The sequence below is a fragment of the Panthera leo genome, chromosome A2 (genome assembly GCF_018350215.1).
Source record: "Panthera leo isolate Ple1 chromosome A2, P.leo_Ple1_pat1.1, whole genome shotgun sequence".
Lineage (NCBI taxonomy): Eukaryota > Metazoa > Chordata > Mammalia > Carnivora > Felidae > Panthera > Panthera leo.
The window spans coordinates 7349573-7365894 of record NC_056680.1 but is presented as its reverse complement, the minus strand read 5'-3'; the positions used below and the strand labels follow the sequence as shown (position 1 = coordinate 7365894).

Here is a 16322-nt window from a genome sequence, read left to right as displayed (position 1 = left end):
GCATGTTCTACCAACTGAGCCAGCCAGGACCTCCCCCCCCCCCCCCACACACACACTTTTTAAAAAATAATTTATTTATTTTTAAATTTACATCCAAATTAGTTAGCATATAGTGCAACAATGATTTCAGGAGTAGATTCCTTAATGCCCCTTACCCATTTAGCCCAACCCTCCTCCCACAACCCCTACAGCAACCCTGTGTTTTTTCTCTATATTTAAGAGTCTCTTATGTTTTGGCCGCCTCCCTGTTTTTATGTTATTCTTGCTTCCCTTCCCTTATGTTCATCTGTTTTGTATCTTTAAGTCCTCATGAGTGAAGTCCTATGATATTTGTCTTTATCTGACTAATTTTGCTTAGCATAATACCCTCTAGTTCCATCCACATAGTTGCAAATGGCAAGATTTCATTCTTTTTGATTGCCAGGTGATACTCCATTGTGTTCATGTGCGTGTGTGTGTGTGTATACCACATCTTCATCCATTCATCCATCGATGGACATTTGAGCTCTTTCCATACTTTGGCTATTGTTGATAGTGCTGCTATAAACACTGGGGTGCATGTGCCCCTTCGAAACAGCACACCTGTATCCCATGGATAAATGCTTAGTAGTGCAATGGCTGGGTCATAAGGTAGTTCTATTTTTCATTTTTTGAGGAACCTCCAGACTGTTTTCCAGAGTGGCTGCACCAGCCTGCATTCCCACCAGCAGTGCAAAGGAGATCCTCTTTCTCCACATCCTCGCCAACATCTGTTGTTGCCCGAGTTGTTAATGTTAGCCATTCTGACAGGTGTGAGGTGGTATCTCATTGTGGTTTTGATGTGTATTTCCCTGGATGATGAGTGACGCTGAACATCTTTTCATGTGTCGGTTGGCCATCTAGATGTCTTCTTTGGAGAAGTGTCTCTTCATGTCTTTTGCCCATTTCTTCACTGGGTTAGTTGTTTTTTGGGTGTTGAGTTTGAGAAGTTCTTTATGGATTTTGGATGCTAACCCTTTGTCTGATATGTCATTTGCAAATATCTTCTCCCATTCTGTTGGTTGCTTTTTGGTTTTGCTGATTGTTTCCTTTGCTGTGCAGAAGTTTTTTATTTTGATGCAGTCCCAATAGTTCATTTTTGCTTTTGTTTTCCTTGCCTCTGGAGAGGTGTCGAGTAAGAAGTTGCTGCGGCCGAGGTTGAAGAGGCTTTTACCTGCTTTCTCCTCTCGGATTTGATACTTTCCTGTCTTCCATTTAGGTCTTTCATCCATTTTGAGTTTATTTTTGTGTTTGGTGTAAGAAAGTGGTCCAGGTTCATTCCTCTGCATGTCGCTGTCCAGTTTTCCCAGCACCACTTGCTGAAAAGACTGTCTTTATTCCATTGGGTATTCTTTCCTGCTTTGTCAAAGATTAGTTGGCCATACGTTTGTGGGTCCATTTCTGGGTTCTTTATTCTGTCCCATTGATCTGAGTGTCTGTTTTTGTGCCAGTACCATACTGTCTTCATGATTACAGCTTTGTAATACAGCTTGAAGTCCAGGATTGTGATGCCTCCAGCTTTGGTTTTCCTTTTCAGGATTGCTTTGGCTATTTGGGGGTCTTTACAAAGTTCCATACAAAGGGTATGGGTATGGGTTCCATACAAAGTTTAGGATTGTTTGTTCTAGCTCTGTGAAGAATGCTGGTGTTATTTTAATAGGTATTGCATTGGATATGTAGATTGCTTTGGGTCATATTGGCATTTTAACAATATTTGGTCTTCCCATCCAGGAGCATGGAATATTTTTCCATTTTGTGTGTATCTTCTTCAATTTCTGTCATAAGCTTTCTATAGTTTTCAGTGTATACATTTTTCACCTCTTTGGTTAGATTTATTCCTAGGCATTTTATGGCTTTTGCTGCAATTGTAAATGGGATCGATTCCTTGATTTCTCTTTCTGTTGCTTCATTATTGGTGTATAGAAATGCAACCGATTTCTGTACATTGATTTTGTATTCTGCGACTTTGCTGAATTCATGGATCAGTTCTAGCAGGTTTTTGGTGGAATCTTTTGGGCTTTCCATATGGAGTATCATGTCACCTTCAAAGAGTGAAAGTTTGACCTCCTCCTGGCTGATCTGGATGCCTTTTATTTCTTCGTGTTGTCTGATTACTGAGGCTAAGACTTCCAATACTATGTTGAATAACAGTGGCAAGAGTGGACATCCTTGTCTGGTTCCTGACCTTAGGGGTAAAGCTCTTAGATTTTCCCCATTGAGGATATTAGCTTTGGGTCTTTCATATATGGTTTATGATCTCAAGGTATGATCCTTCTATCCCTACTTTGAGGGATTTTATCAAGAAAGAATGCTGTATTTGGTCAAATGCTTTGTCTGCATCTATTGAGAGGGTCATGTGGTTCTTGTCCTTACTTTTATTGATGTGATGAATCACATTGATTGTTTTGTGGATATTGAACCTGAATGCCAGGTATAAATCCCACTTGGTTGTGGTGAATAATTTTTTAAATGTATTGTTGGATCCAGTTGGCTAATACCTTGTTGAGGAATTTTGCGTCCATGTTCATCAGGGAAATTGGTCTATAGTTCTCCTTTTTAATGGGGTCTTTGTCTGGTTTTGGAATCAAGGTAATGCTGGCTTCATAGAAAGAGTTTGGAAGTTTTCCTTCCATTTCTATTTTTTGGAACAGCTTCAAGAGAATAGGTGTTAACTCTTCCTTAAATATTTGGTAGAAATCCCCTGGAAAGCCATCTGGCCCTGGACTCTTGTTTTTTGGGAGATTTTTGATTACTAATTCGATTCTTTACTATTTATGGGTCTGTTCAAATTTTCTATTTCTTCCTCTTTCAGTTTTGGTAGTTTATATGTTTCTAGGATTTCTCTATTTCTTCCAGGTTGCCCGTTTTATTGGTGTATAATTGCACATAATATTCTCTTATTATTGTTTTTATTTCTGCTGTGTTTGTTGTGATCTCTCCTCTTTCATTCTTGATTTTATTTATTTGGGCCCTTTACTTTTTCTTTTGGATCAAATTAGCTAAGGGTTTATCAATTTTGTTAATTCTTTCAAAGAACCAGCTCTAGTTTCATTGATCTATTCTACTGTTTTTTTTTTTTTGGTTTTGATAGCATTGATTTCAGCTCTAATCTTTATTATTAACTGTCTTCTTCTGGTTTTGGGTTTTATTTGCTGTTGTTTTTCCAGTTCTTTGAGGTATAAGGTTAGGTTGTATATCTGAGGCCTTTCTTCCTTCTTTAGGAAGGCCTGGATTGCTATTTTATACTTCCCTCTTATGACTGCCTTTGTTGCATCCCAGAGGTTTTGGGCTGTGGTGTCATCATTTTCATTGGCCTCCATGTATTTTTTAATTTCCTCTTTAATTTCCTGGTTAGCCCATTCATTCTTTAGTAGGATGTTCTTTAGTCTCCAAGTATTTATCTTTCCACATTTTTTCTTGTGGTTGATTTCGAGTTTCACAGCCTTGTGGTCTGAAAATATGCATGATATGTCTCGATCTTTTTGTACTTGTTGAGGGCTGATTTGTGTCCCAGTATGTGATCTATTCTGGAGAAAGTTCCATGTGCCCTGGAGAAGAATGTGAATTCCACTGCTTTAGGATGAAATGTTCTGAATATATCTGTAAGTCCATCCAGTCCAGTGTGTCATTCAAAGCCATTGTTTCCTTGTTGATTTTCTGTTTAGATATCTGTTACTGTAATTGGGGTGTTGAAGTTCCCTACTATTATGGTATTATCAATGAGTTTCTTTATGTTTGTGATTAATTGATCTATGTATTTGGGTGCTTCCAAAATGTTTACATTGTTAGATCCTCTTGTTGGATAGACCCCTTAATTATGATATAATGCCCTTCTTCATCTCTTGTTACATCTCTTTATTTTTAAAGTCTACATCGTCTGATATAAGTATGGCTACTCCAGCTTTCTCTTGGCGACCATTAGCATGATATATGGCTCCCCATCCCTTACTTTTAATCTGAAGGTGTCTTTAGGTCTAAAGTGGGTCTCTTGTAAATAGCATATAGATGGATCTTGTTTTCTTATCCATTCTGTTACCCTGTGTCTTTTGATTGGAGCATTTAGTCCATTGACGTTTTGAGTGAGTACTGAAAAATGTGAATCTATTGCTATTATGTTGTCTGTAGAGTTGGAGTTTCTGATGGTGTTCTCTGGTCTTTTCTAGTCTTTGTTGCTTTGGTCTCTCTCTCTCTCTCTCTTTTTTTTTTTTTTTTTTTTTTTTTTTTTGTCTTTTCTCCCCTCAGAGAGTCCCCCTTAAAATTTCTTGCAGGGCTGGTTTAGTGGTCACGAACTCCTTTAATTTTTGTTTGTGTGGGAAAATTTGTCTCCTGCTATTTTGAATGACAGCCTTGCTGGATAAAGAATTCTTGCCTGCATATTTTTCTGATTCAACACATTGAATATATCCTGCCACTCTTTTCTGGCCTGCCAAGTTTCTGTGTGTAGGTCTGCTGCAAACCTGATCTGTCTTCCCTTGTAGGTTAAGGACTTTTTTTCCCTTGCTGCTTTCATGAGTCTTTCCTTGCCTGAGTATTTTGTGAGTTTGACTAGATATGCCTTTTTGATGGTCGGTTTTTGTTGAATCTAATGGGAGTCCTCTGTGCTTCCTGGATTTTGATGTCTGTGTCTTTCCCCAGGTTAGGAAAGTTTTCTGCTATGATTTGCTCACATAACCCTTCAACCCCTTTTTCTCTCTCTTCATCTCTGGGACCCCTATGATTCTGATGTTGTTCCTTTTTAATGAGTCACTGATTTCTCTAATTCTTAAATTGTGCTCTTTTGCCTTAGTCTCGCCTTTTTTTCCTGCTTCATTTTTCTCCATAAGTTTGTCCTCTGTATCTCTGATTCACTGTTCTACCTCATCCATCCTCGCCACCGTGGCATCCCTTTGAGATTGCAGCTCAGTTATAGCATTTTTATTTCATCCTGACTAGCTTTTTACTTCTTTTATCTCCTCAGAAAGGGATTCTCATCTATTTTCAACCCCAGCTAGTATTCTTATTATCACTATTCTAAATTCTGGTTCAGATATCTTGCTTGTATCTGTGTTGGTTAATTCCCTGACTGTCATTTCTTCCTGTTCTTTCTTTTGGGGTGACTTCCTTCGTTTTATCATTTTGAAGGAAGAAAAAGAATTAATAAGGTAAAACAAATTAAAATTAAAAAATTAAAAGCAACACAAAAAAATCAAAGGATGCTAGATCCTAGGTGTGTTTTGGTCTGGTTGTTGAAAGGAGCTTGATAGATTAGAGAAAAAAGGGAAGGATAAGAAAAGAAAGGAAAAAAGAGGAAAATGTTTGAAAATTTGAAAAAATGAATACGATGAAATAGAATAAAATGAAATGAAGTAAAATAGAATTTGAAAAATCTACAAAAAAGTAAAAAATATATTAGAAAAAAATTAAAAACATTTTTAATAAAAATGGAAAATAAAAATACATTTTTTTCTCTTTCTGTATTCAAGAATAAGAAAAGAAAAATTAAAAAAAATGAATAGATGGACCAGCAAACAGACAAATAGGATTGAAATTACATTGGTTTCCCCTAGAAGTCAAACTATGAAGCCCTTTATAGTCCATAAACTAAGCAGGAGAGACTTGTGGTGTTCCTGAAGAGCGACGTTGGCCCAGATGGGTGGGGCTTAGTGTAATGGCTCCGTTCTCCATTAGATGGCGCTGCTTAGCTTACTGGGGTGGATTGTTGTGGTGCATGCACCACAGGAGGGGTGAAAATGGCGCATGAACAGGAGGGGGTGAAAGTGGCGTCACCCAGCTACCCAGTCTCCACTATCAGAATTCTGTGCTTTCCCGACTGGCAATCGCTCACCCCTTCTTTGTCTCTGGCTTCTGTCCAATTCCTGCTTTTACACTGTCCTTGACCAATCCATCAGGCTGCCAGGTGGCACCTCCGTCCTGAGTTTTATCTCATGTGGGGCTGTTTCCCAGCCCCTCACTTCTGAGGGACTGTGGCTTTGATCTGCTCAGACCTTCTGGGGGAGGGTCTCACTGAGGAATGGCCAGTGCACAGCTGCCCCCAGGAACGTTCACAGGACCATGCTGCTGCCAATGCCCAGAGACTGCAGCTGGGTGCCAGTCTGCCCCAGAAAAAGTTCACACAATCATGTAGCAGCAGCATTTCGGGGATTATGGTAAATTACAACATCTGGCACCAGGTTTCCCCCTTAATGTCCTTTTTCCAACACCAGCAAATGTGGTTGTTCTCCAGGGCCTGCTAGGACCTTTGCCTGTGGGGTGGCCACACAGCCTCTACTAAATGTCCTCCCACCAGGGGAACTGCCCCTCCTCGTGTGGTCCAAGAATCTCCTGGACTCCACTCCACTCCTGGGGATTCGCCCTTCCTACCAGAGCACTGCCAGGTAATGAGCTGCACAGTTTTCAGACTCTTTGCTCCCCCTATTTATAGAGTGTTAATGGAATTTAAACCCTCTGCTTTCTCCTATCTCCCTTTTTTGTTCAGTCCCTTGCGTACTCTTTCTTTTCTCATCTGCTCTTTTCGGGCATGGGGGTGGGTTCCCATACTGTCCGCCCATGTCTGTCCTCTCTCCACAAGCAAAAACAGCTCCCTGCCCTCTGTGGCTTCTCTCTCCCCCCAGTTCACCTCTCTGCTCTGTGTACCTGTCGAGTTCTGTGGTTCAGGTTGTGTTAATCCTCACATCAGTTTTCTAGGTGTGCAGGATGGTTTTAGCGTTGACCTGGCTGCATTTCAGGGAGGAGAGATGTAAAAAAACCTTGCATGCTGTTCCTCCATCTTGGCCCCTCTTTTTTTTTTTTTTTTTTTTTTTTTAATGTATTGGTTTATTTTGTTCTTTTTTTAAAATCTATTTTGTTCTTTTTTTTTTTTTTTAGTTATTTTGAGAGAAAGAGCGCAGGATAGGGACAGAGAGAGAGGGAGAGAGCGAGAATCCCAAGCAGATTCTGTACTGCCAGAGCAGAGCCTGGTGTGGGGCTTGAATTCATGAAGTGTGAGATCATGACCTGAGACAATGTCAGGAGTTGGATGCTTAACCGGCTGAGCCAACCAGGCACACCCTCTTTGTTTTTGTTTCTAATTTTTTTTTAATGTTTATTTAGTGTGTGTGTGTGTGTGTGTGTGTGTGTGTGTGTGTGTGTGTGTGTGTGAAAGAGAGAGAGATGGGGGGGGGGGCATGAACAGGGGAGGAACAGAGAGAAAGGGAAACACAGAATCTGAAGCAGACTCCAGGCTCTGAGCTGTCAGCACAGAGCCCAATACAGGGCTGGAACTCATGAACCATATCATGACCTGAGCTGAATTCAGATGCTTGATCAACTGAACCACCCAGGTGCTCCACGTTTTTGTTTTTAATCACCTTTACCTCACAATTTATTTCTCTAAAAAAAATATTTGTCCTCCTCTCCCCCATTAATTTCAGATCAAAAGTTTCAACTTAAAGCCAAAGAGACCACTGCAAAGCAGAATAAACTTTGGGAAAAACTTCTGTCAGGAAAAGGGTAAGGCTCCCAAACGCCTCTCTCCTGAGGGTGCACTGCTGGTTCTCTGCTGGGGTTGCTGTGACACAGAAGAGCATAACCACCAGGGGAGACACTTGGGACCAATGACCTTCACCCAGAAGACGTTGTTTCTGAGTCAGAGAGTCTCTGAGTATCATGAATTTGCAGAACATTCTAAACTAATTTCAGTATTTATTTGTGGAGAGTTCCCACAGGTAAACATATCCATTAATACGACTTAGTGAATGTTGACACATAATTCAGTTTTTGTTTAAAATTTAAAAAAAAATGTTTATTTATGTTTGAGAGACAGAGTGTGAGAGGGGGAGAGGCAGAAAGAGAGGGAGACACTGAATCCGAAGCAGGCTCCAGGCTCCAAGCTGTCAGCACAGAGCCCAATGTGGGGCTCGAACTCACGAACTGTGAGATCATGACCTGAGTGAAGTCAGATGCCCAACCAACTGAGCCACCCAGGTGCCCCAGTTTTTGTTTAAATAATTATCAGGAAAAATATACATGAGAAGCTTCCATTCTGGACCTTGTGGCAGAGCACTCACCTTACTTAAAATTCAAGAGAATTTGAACAGAGCAGAAGCCGTACATAAGCCCTGGAAATGGCAGCACTTTCTAATGTAGGAATTTGCTTTTTTTATAGTGCAGACTTTCATGGGGTGGGGGGAGTCCCCATGAGTGCATTGAGAGTGAGAAAGCCTTTAGTTACAACTTATCCCTTAACCAATAGGCACCAACTCAACCTGGAGAGATTCCCCATGAATGTAGTCTATGTGGAAAAACCTCAGAAGGAATTCTAACCTGTTTCACCCAAGAGAAATTACATAGGAGAGAAATGAAATGAACGTAAAGAATGTGGGAGAGTGTTTAGTTATCCTTCATCCCTTAGGACACATGTGTGATCTCAGGCTGGCAAGAAACCCTATGAATGTTTTCAGTGTGGGAAAGCTTTGGGTCCTCATTCGTCCTTTATAACACATTTGTGAACTCCCACTGGAGAGAAACTGTATGACTGCAACCAACGTGGGAATTTCTTCAGATCCAGCTCGAGTCCGTGCTGTTCTTAAGAGGATACACAATTGGAAGAAACTGTATAAATGCAATGACTGTAGAAAGGCCTTCATCAGGAGCAATGACCTGACCGTGCATAAGTGAGTGCACGCCAAGAGGGACTGTGTGATGACTATGGCAAAGCCTTTGGCAGGAAATTCCATCTGGGGGTGCACAGGAGAGTCCATAGTGGGGAGAAGCTTTACTGTTGCAGCAACTGTGGGAAAGCCTTCAATAGGAGCTCTAGCCTGACTACCCACAAGAGGGCAATACTTGGCAATACAAAGAAATGAAGTTTTGGTACATCCTGCAACATGGATGAACTTTGAAAACATTATGCTCAGTGAAAGAAACCAGTCACAAAGGACTGCATATTGTATGATTCCATTTATTTGGAATATCCAGAATAGGCAAAGCCATAGAGGCAGATAGCAGGATTGTGTTTGCTTGGGCTGGGGGTGGGAACCTGATTTAATAGACATGAAGGATCTTGTTGGTTTTGACAGTAACGTTCTAAAACTGGTCTGTGCTGATAGTTGCACAACTCCGTGAGTTCACTAAAAATCATTTGAATTTTAAAATGATGAGTCTTATGATATGAAACTGCATTTCACTAAACTGTATCTGTTATAAAAGGAGATGCCATTGGACGTGCATTTTGATAACTCTAGTACAGTCTCCATTGTGGTAGGATATATCCATAATACATAGCTTTTGAGTTATCCTTGCAATTTTGACATTGTTTGTAGGGGACAGTAATAATATCTTTTCTCAATGATGTGGGAGTTCAATTGATGAATCCTTTTTGGAATGGATGAATGATTGAAGAGTGTGACCCTCTTTAACTCATTTACTGGGATTCAGATGGACTTTTTATTTAGTTTGATTGACATTGTCATCTTTTTCAGAGTCTGCCTCCTTTTACTCAGTAGTTTCAGTGCTGCACTGTCTAATTTGGTTCTTTCCCTTGTGTTCTTTAGAAGTCTTTTTGGACTTTTTATGAGAACTTGAATTGTTTTCTTTCATAGGCATTGGATACTTCAAACTAAATCAGGCTGCAAGGTTTCTGGAGAAGGGCTGGCGGTGTATGTATCTTGCTGGTCCTCATAGATAATTGTCTTTGTTATGTTGAGTTTGGCTTGTAGCAAACTTGCTCTACTCTTATTCTGATAACTGATGCGTAGATCTTTTGAGGTTTTCTGTAGATAATCTTATCTACAAATACAGGCAGAATTCTTTTGCTCCTTTTCAATCCTTATTCTTTTCTTATGCTTTTGTTGCCTCTCTGGCTGTGGCTTGAACCCTATTGACTAGAAGAAGTCCTAGGAACTCTTTTCTTCTTCTTGATCTTAAAGGGCATTTTTTTTTCATATTTCATCTTTTAAGTGTGGTGTTCTCTATAACATTTTTGTAGATAACTTTACTAGGATGAGAGAGTTTCTTTTGTTATCTAAGGTGTTGGCCTTCTTTCTCATGAACAGATGTTGGATTTTATGTTTGTTCGGCTTCCCCTGAGATGGTAATATTTGTTCACTGATGTATTTCAAAACCTCTAGAACAATGGTAGGCAATGGACACATAATAGGCACTCAATAAGTATTTGTTGAATGAATGAATGAATGAATACATGTAACATTTCTAACATGTTTGTGGAGTAAATTACTTCAGTTTATTTTTCACTGTGAAATTAACTGCATTCCTGGATAACATATCTGTCACACATCATTGTTCCTAGTTTTCCTTTTTTTTTTTTTTGTTCCTAGTTTTCTAATATGATAGGATTTCTGCATCTTTGAGTGAGATTGCCTGCAGGTTTTCTTTCTCCTGTCATCCTTTTGTTATTGTTGTTACAAGGTTACAGTGATGTGGCAGCCTCATAATATTAGTTGGGAAAATTCCCCAAGTCCATTCCTTCACTTGGATTCACCAGTTGTCAACATTTTTTGACAGTTATAGCTTTGTGTGTGTGTGTGTGTTTGCGTGTGTATAATTTTATTTTATGGTTGAGCGTTTAAAGACATAAGACTCCTTTAACATTTATCCTAAGAACAAAGACATTGTCAGGAACTCAAATTCCTACTTATAGGCTAACAAATTAGCCTGCCACAGTTTCATGGATGTTGGCCAAAGACACCAGACTTCTGGATCAGAGATCAAGGACTTTATTACAGCACAGCAGCCAGTATAAGCTTCATGTTGCCATCAATTCCTCTTGACTCTCAAGACCCACAAGGGAGACATGAGGTGGATTTGTTTTATACCTGAGGAACCCCAAGCTTCTCTAAGGAGCTGCAAACAAACCTTGTTCTTTGCCCCAGAAGGAGACATTATCTTTATTACACTGAACAACAAAAAATCTGCCCCCTGTCTATGGATGTTATATAAACATCCTTGAAGACATAGTACAGAACAGAGTAAGATGTGCAAACATGAGCTGCCCATGGAGAATTGCCTTCCCACAGACATTTTCCTCTATAATCAAAATATTAATATAGTCATGAAATTTAACATTAACAAAATAATGTTACTAGCACACAAACTATAATCGAATCTCTCCCATCCCACAAATACCCTTTATTGAGGATTTGGAACATAATTTTGTTATAAAAATGGTTTTAAGAAATCTTAATTGTGAAGTTCTGGGATAAAAGACACTTAATGGAGCCATCTGGCAAAAGTCACTTTGCTCAACTCAAAAGAATCAGATAGGGCAGGAACTGTATACCTGCACAGAAAAGTCATATTTTTTTCACAGAAGAAGGTGTGAAAGGCTTCATAAGCACTCATTCTTGTATGAAACATGTGAGGGCCCAATGGAGGGAGGTCCTGTTAGGATAATGAATATGGAGGGTCTTCAAGTGTGGATCTTCACTTACTGTTCACAAGAGAACTTGTTCTGAGAGAGACCGAGGCCATATCCATTTGTGAACAGGAGATTGCCATTGTGCTGCATTCTTAAGGTGGACCCCTAGCTCATTAATTTGTTTTTTCTTTCATAATATATATACCCAAGAATACTCATATCCCTCTAAATGCCCTCTAGCTTATTGAACAAGTTGTGATAGTTAATATTTTTACTTATTATGACTCAGTTGTAAATACCATCTCATTTCTGTTTTGACGACTTCTTGGACTCATGGGCTGCTCAGGAATATGTTCCCAAGATGCAGTGCCAGTTCTTAGTTGCCTTTTCATTTCCCATCTGATGGCTTTGTGGTCAGAGTCCGTGATCTGTAGGATATGGATTCTTTGGCATTTGTTGGGACTTTCTCTCTGTTCTGGGGCGGCAGACACTGCTGGCTGCCTCTACATCCATTCTCCCCATTCTTCTTACTCTCACAACTTGGATTTTGCTCAACTTGTTATTGTTCACTGTAAAAACAAAACCAACCAAGCGAAAACAAATCCCAACAAGCACTCTCTCTTAGACTTTCTTTTTTTAGTTTATTTTTTATTTTTTTTAAATGTTTATTTATTTATTCATTTTTAAATGTTTATTTTTGAGACAGAGAGAGCGTGAGCAGGGGAGGGGCAGAGAGAGAGGGAGACATAGAATCTGATGCAGGCTCCAGGCTCTGAGCTGTCAGCATAGAGCCTGATGCGGGGCTCGAACCCAGGAACCATTGAGATCATGACGTAGCCAAAGTTGGATGCTTAACCGACTGAGCCACCCAGGCGCCTCTCTCTCTTAGTCTTTTTTGAAGGAATAGTCATGTCCCAGAGCCCTGGCCCGTGGCAGGTAGCCAGTCACTGGTGCAGCTTCTAGGAGAGCTCTTAAAAAGGTGACAGTCCCATCTTGTTATTTTCACTTTTTGTTCATGGTCCTTCCTCCTCCGTTCTGCCTAGAAACGAGATACAGTGCTTGGAGTTGGAAGGAGGTTACTCTGTAACTGGTAGGCAGAAACTACAGGTAGAGATGGTGCATCTAGAACGCAAGACTCCTTGCTTCCCAGGGGTTTCTTTGAGTGGCTGTAGCAGCCGTGAACTGCTTATTTCTAGACTTATGTTATGTGAGAAGAAGAAAGATTCTTTAAAAAGAAAAAGTGAGATTGTAGTTTTGTGGCAGAGGAGCTATCAGGAATATTTTTATTTTATTTTATTTTATTTTATTTTATTTTATTTTATTTTATTTTATTTTATTTATTTGTTTTGGTTAATGTTTGTTTATTTTTGAGAGAAAGAGCATGAATGGGGGAGGGGCAGAGAGAGAGGGAGACACAGAATCAGAAGCAGGCTCCAGGCTCTGAGCTGGCAGCTCAGAGTCCGACGTGGGGCTCAAACCCATGAACCATTGAGATCATGACCTGAACAGAAGTCAGGCACTTAACCAACTGAGTCACCCAGGTGCCCCAGGAACTTTTTATTACTCTTAGTTAATTTTCATTACTCCCAGCTGAGCATGGTTATTCCTGGTGTGGCGGCCGTGAGAACCTGCCCCTTAGATAGCCTCCTAGGGGCTTAGTTGGCTGATGGCCCTGGTTGCTACCCATCCCAGGACCTACCTCCGGTGTTGTGCTAAGACTGCTCCTAGCAGTGAGTAAGCTTGGCAGGAGGAATCATGTAAGCCCTTCCTGTGAGTGGTAAGTCTCTTCTAGTGATGTCTCTGGCTCAAGAACCCCTCACTGGCTTGGCCCAAACTTGGCCAGACTGTGCTGAGGTCTGAGACCCCCTACTCAGTCCTCCTTGGCTCTTCTCCCTTTTTTTCTGACTGAATTTGACAATAAATATCAAAATATCAATGTAAGTCCTTGAGGACCTTGTCAAAGTTGATTCTTTGATCTTCCCACAGAAGCCTGATTGAAATGGATTTGGGACAAAGTAGGAGAAAAATTGGAAACAGTAAGGAGAAAGATTTTTTAATCTTAAAAAAATTATTTATTTAATTGAATTTAATATCGATTTAATATTAATAATTTAATCTCATTAATAGTTTGATAATTTAGTATTATTAATAAAGCCATGCCAGTTTCCTTTTGTTGGTATTTGTTATGTATGTCTCCATTTTTCTCATTTAAACTTCAGTGTACTTAAGTCTTAGATGTGTCTCTTGTAAATAGGATATAGCTGAATTAAAAAAACATCCAATCTGAAAATACCTTTTGATTTGTAAACCAATCTCATTTTTTATTGTCATATCTAGTATGTTGGATTAATTTCTGCTACCTTAATAGTTGTAATTTCTATTCTGTATTTTTCTTTGAAAAAATTGGAAATAGAAAAGATTTGATGAAAATATATACACACCGTTAAAAAAGAGTAAATTTGTACCCATCAACCAAGCCAAGAGAGAAGATTGCTGTGCCTCAGAAGTCTCATGTATGGGATCTTCATGAATTTTCTCAAGATGAAATAACTATTGTGATTCTGAATTTATTAATTTCTTACGTGACAACATATTGCCATGGGTTGGGAGAAGCATAACATGCGTTAGAAGGAAACAAAGGTCAGTGAAACCAGAAGCTGGTTCTTTGAAAGAATTAACAAAATTGATACACCACTAGCCAGTTTGATCCAAAAGAAAAAGGAAAGGACCCAAATAAATAAAATGAAGAATGAAAGAGGAGAGATCACAACAAACACAGCAGAAATATAAACAATAATAAGAGATTATTATGGGCAACTATATGCCAATAAAATGGGCAATCTGGAAGAAATGGACAAATTCCTAGAAACATATTAACTACCAAAACTGAAAGAGGAAAAATAAGAAAAAATTTTTAAAAATCAGCTGAAATAGGAAGAAATAGAAAATTTGAACACACCCATAACCAGTAAAGAAATTGAATTAGTAATCAAAAATCTCCCAAAAAACAAGAGTCCAGAGCCAGATGGCTCTCCAGGGGAATTCTACCAAACATTTAAGGAAGAGTTAACACCTATTCTCTTGAAGCTGTTCCAAAAAATAGAAATGGAAGGAAAACTTCCAAACTCTTTCTATGAAGCCAGCATTATCTTGATTCCAAAACCAGACAAAGACCCCATTAAAAAGGAGAACTATAGACCAATTTCCCTGATGAACATGGACGCAAAATTCCTCAACAAGGTATTAGCCAACTGGATCCAACAATACATTAAAAAAATTATTCACCACAACCAAGTGGGATTTATACCTGGCATTCAGGGCTGGTTCAATATCCACAAAACAATCAATGTGATTCATCACATCAATAAAAGTAAGGACAAGAACCACATGGCCCTCTCAATATGCAGACAAAGCATTTGACCAAATACAGCATTCTTTCTTGATAAAATCCCTCAAAGTAGGGATAGAAGGATCATACCTTGAGATCATAAACCATATATGAAAGACCCAAAGCTAATATCCTCAATGGGGAAAATCTAAGAGCTTTACCCCTAAGGTCAGGAACCAGACAAGGATGTCCACTCTTGCCACTGTTATTCAACATAGTATTGGAAGTCTTAGCCTCAGTAATCAGACAACACGAAGAAATAAAAGGCATCCAGATCAGCCAGGAGGAGGTCAAACTTTAACTCTTTGCAGATGATGGAAAACCCAAAAGATTCCACCAAAAATCTGCTAGAACTGATCCATGAATTCAGCAAAGTTGCAGGATATAAAATCAATGGACAGAAATCGGTTGCATTCCTATACACCAATGATGAAGCAACAGAAAGAGAAATCAAGGAATCGATCCCATTTACAATTGCAGCAAAAGCCATAAAATGCCTAGGAATGAATCTAACCAAAGAGGTGAAAAATGTATACACTGAAAACTATAGAAAGCTTATGACAGAAATTGAAGAAGACACAAAAACATGGAAAAATATTCCATGCTTCTGGATAGGAAGACCAAATATTGTTAAAATGTTGATACTACCCAAAACAATCTACATATTCAATGCCATACCTGTCAAAATAACACCAGCATTCTTCACAGAGCTAGAACAAACAATCCTAAAATTTGTGCAGAACCAGAAAATACCCCAAGTAGCCAAAGCAATCTTGAAAAAGAAAACCAAAGCAGGAGCCATCACAATCCCGGACTGCAAGCTGTATTACAAAGCTGTAATCATGAAGACAGTATGGTACTGGCACAAAAACAGACACTCAGATCAATGGGACAGAATAAAGAACCCAGAAATGGACCCACAAACGTATGGCCAACTAATCTTTGACAAAGCAGGAAAAAATACCCAATGGAATAAAGACAGTCTTTTCAGCAAGTGGTGCTGGGAAAACTGGACAGTGACATGCAGAGGAATGAACCTGGACCACTTTCTTACACCATACACAAAAATAAATGGATTTTAGTTTAATTTATCAGTAAATTAATTAAAGATATTGGCAAGGATGCAGAGAAAGAAGATCTCTTTTGCACTGCTGATGGGAATGCAAACTGGTGCAGCTACTCTGGAAAAAGTCTGGAGATTCCTCAAAAAATTAAAAATAGAACTACCCTACAATCCAGCAATTTCACTACTAGATATTTATCCAAGGGATACAGGTATGCTCTTTTGAAGGGGCAGATGCACCCCAGTGTTTATAACAGCACTGTCAGCAATAGCCAAAGTATGGAAAGAGCCCAAATGTGCATCGATGGATGAATGGATAAAGAAGATGTGGTGTATACATACAGTGGAGTATTACTTGGCAATCAAAAGGAATGAAATCTTGCCATTTGCAACTACGTGGATGAACTAGAGGGTATTATGCTAAGCAAAATTAGAGAAAGACAAATGTATGACTTCAGTCATACAAGGGCTTTAAGACACAGAACAGATGAACACAAGGA

General features: G+C 39.3%; 1 protein-coding gene across 4 annotated transcripts in view; it reads left to right on the top strand.

Moving 5' to 3' along the window:
• Positions 1 to 16322, top strand: part of LOC122213926 (olfactory receptor 7D4-like) — a 141297-nt gene that overhangs the window by 16497 nt on the left and 108478 nt on the right. For 3 of the 4 annotated variants that reach the window (XM_042928345.1, XM_042928344.1, XM_042928343.1), the window contains 2 exons: positions 6242 to 6392; positions 7428 to 7506. In XM_042928345.1, coding sequence (XP_042784279.1) covers positions 6290 to 6392; positions 7428 to 7506 — 182 coding nt within the window. In that variant the 5' untranslated portion in view covers positions 6242 to 6289. The remainder of the gene's footprint in view (positions 1 to 6241; positions 6393 to 7427; positions 7507 to 16322) is intronic. The other variant, XM_042928346.1, reaches the window with a different exon arrangement.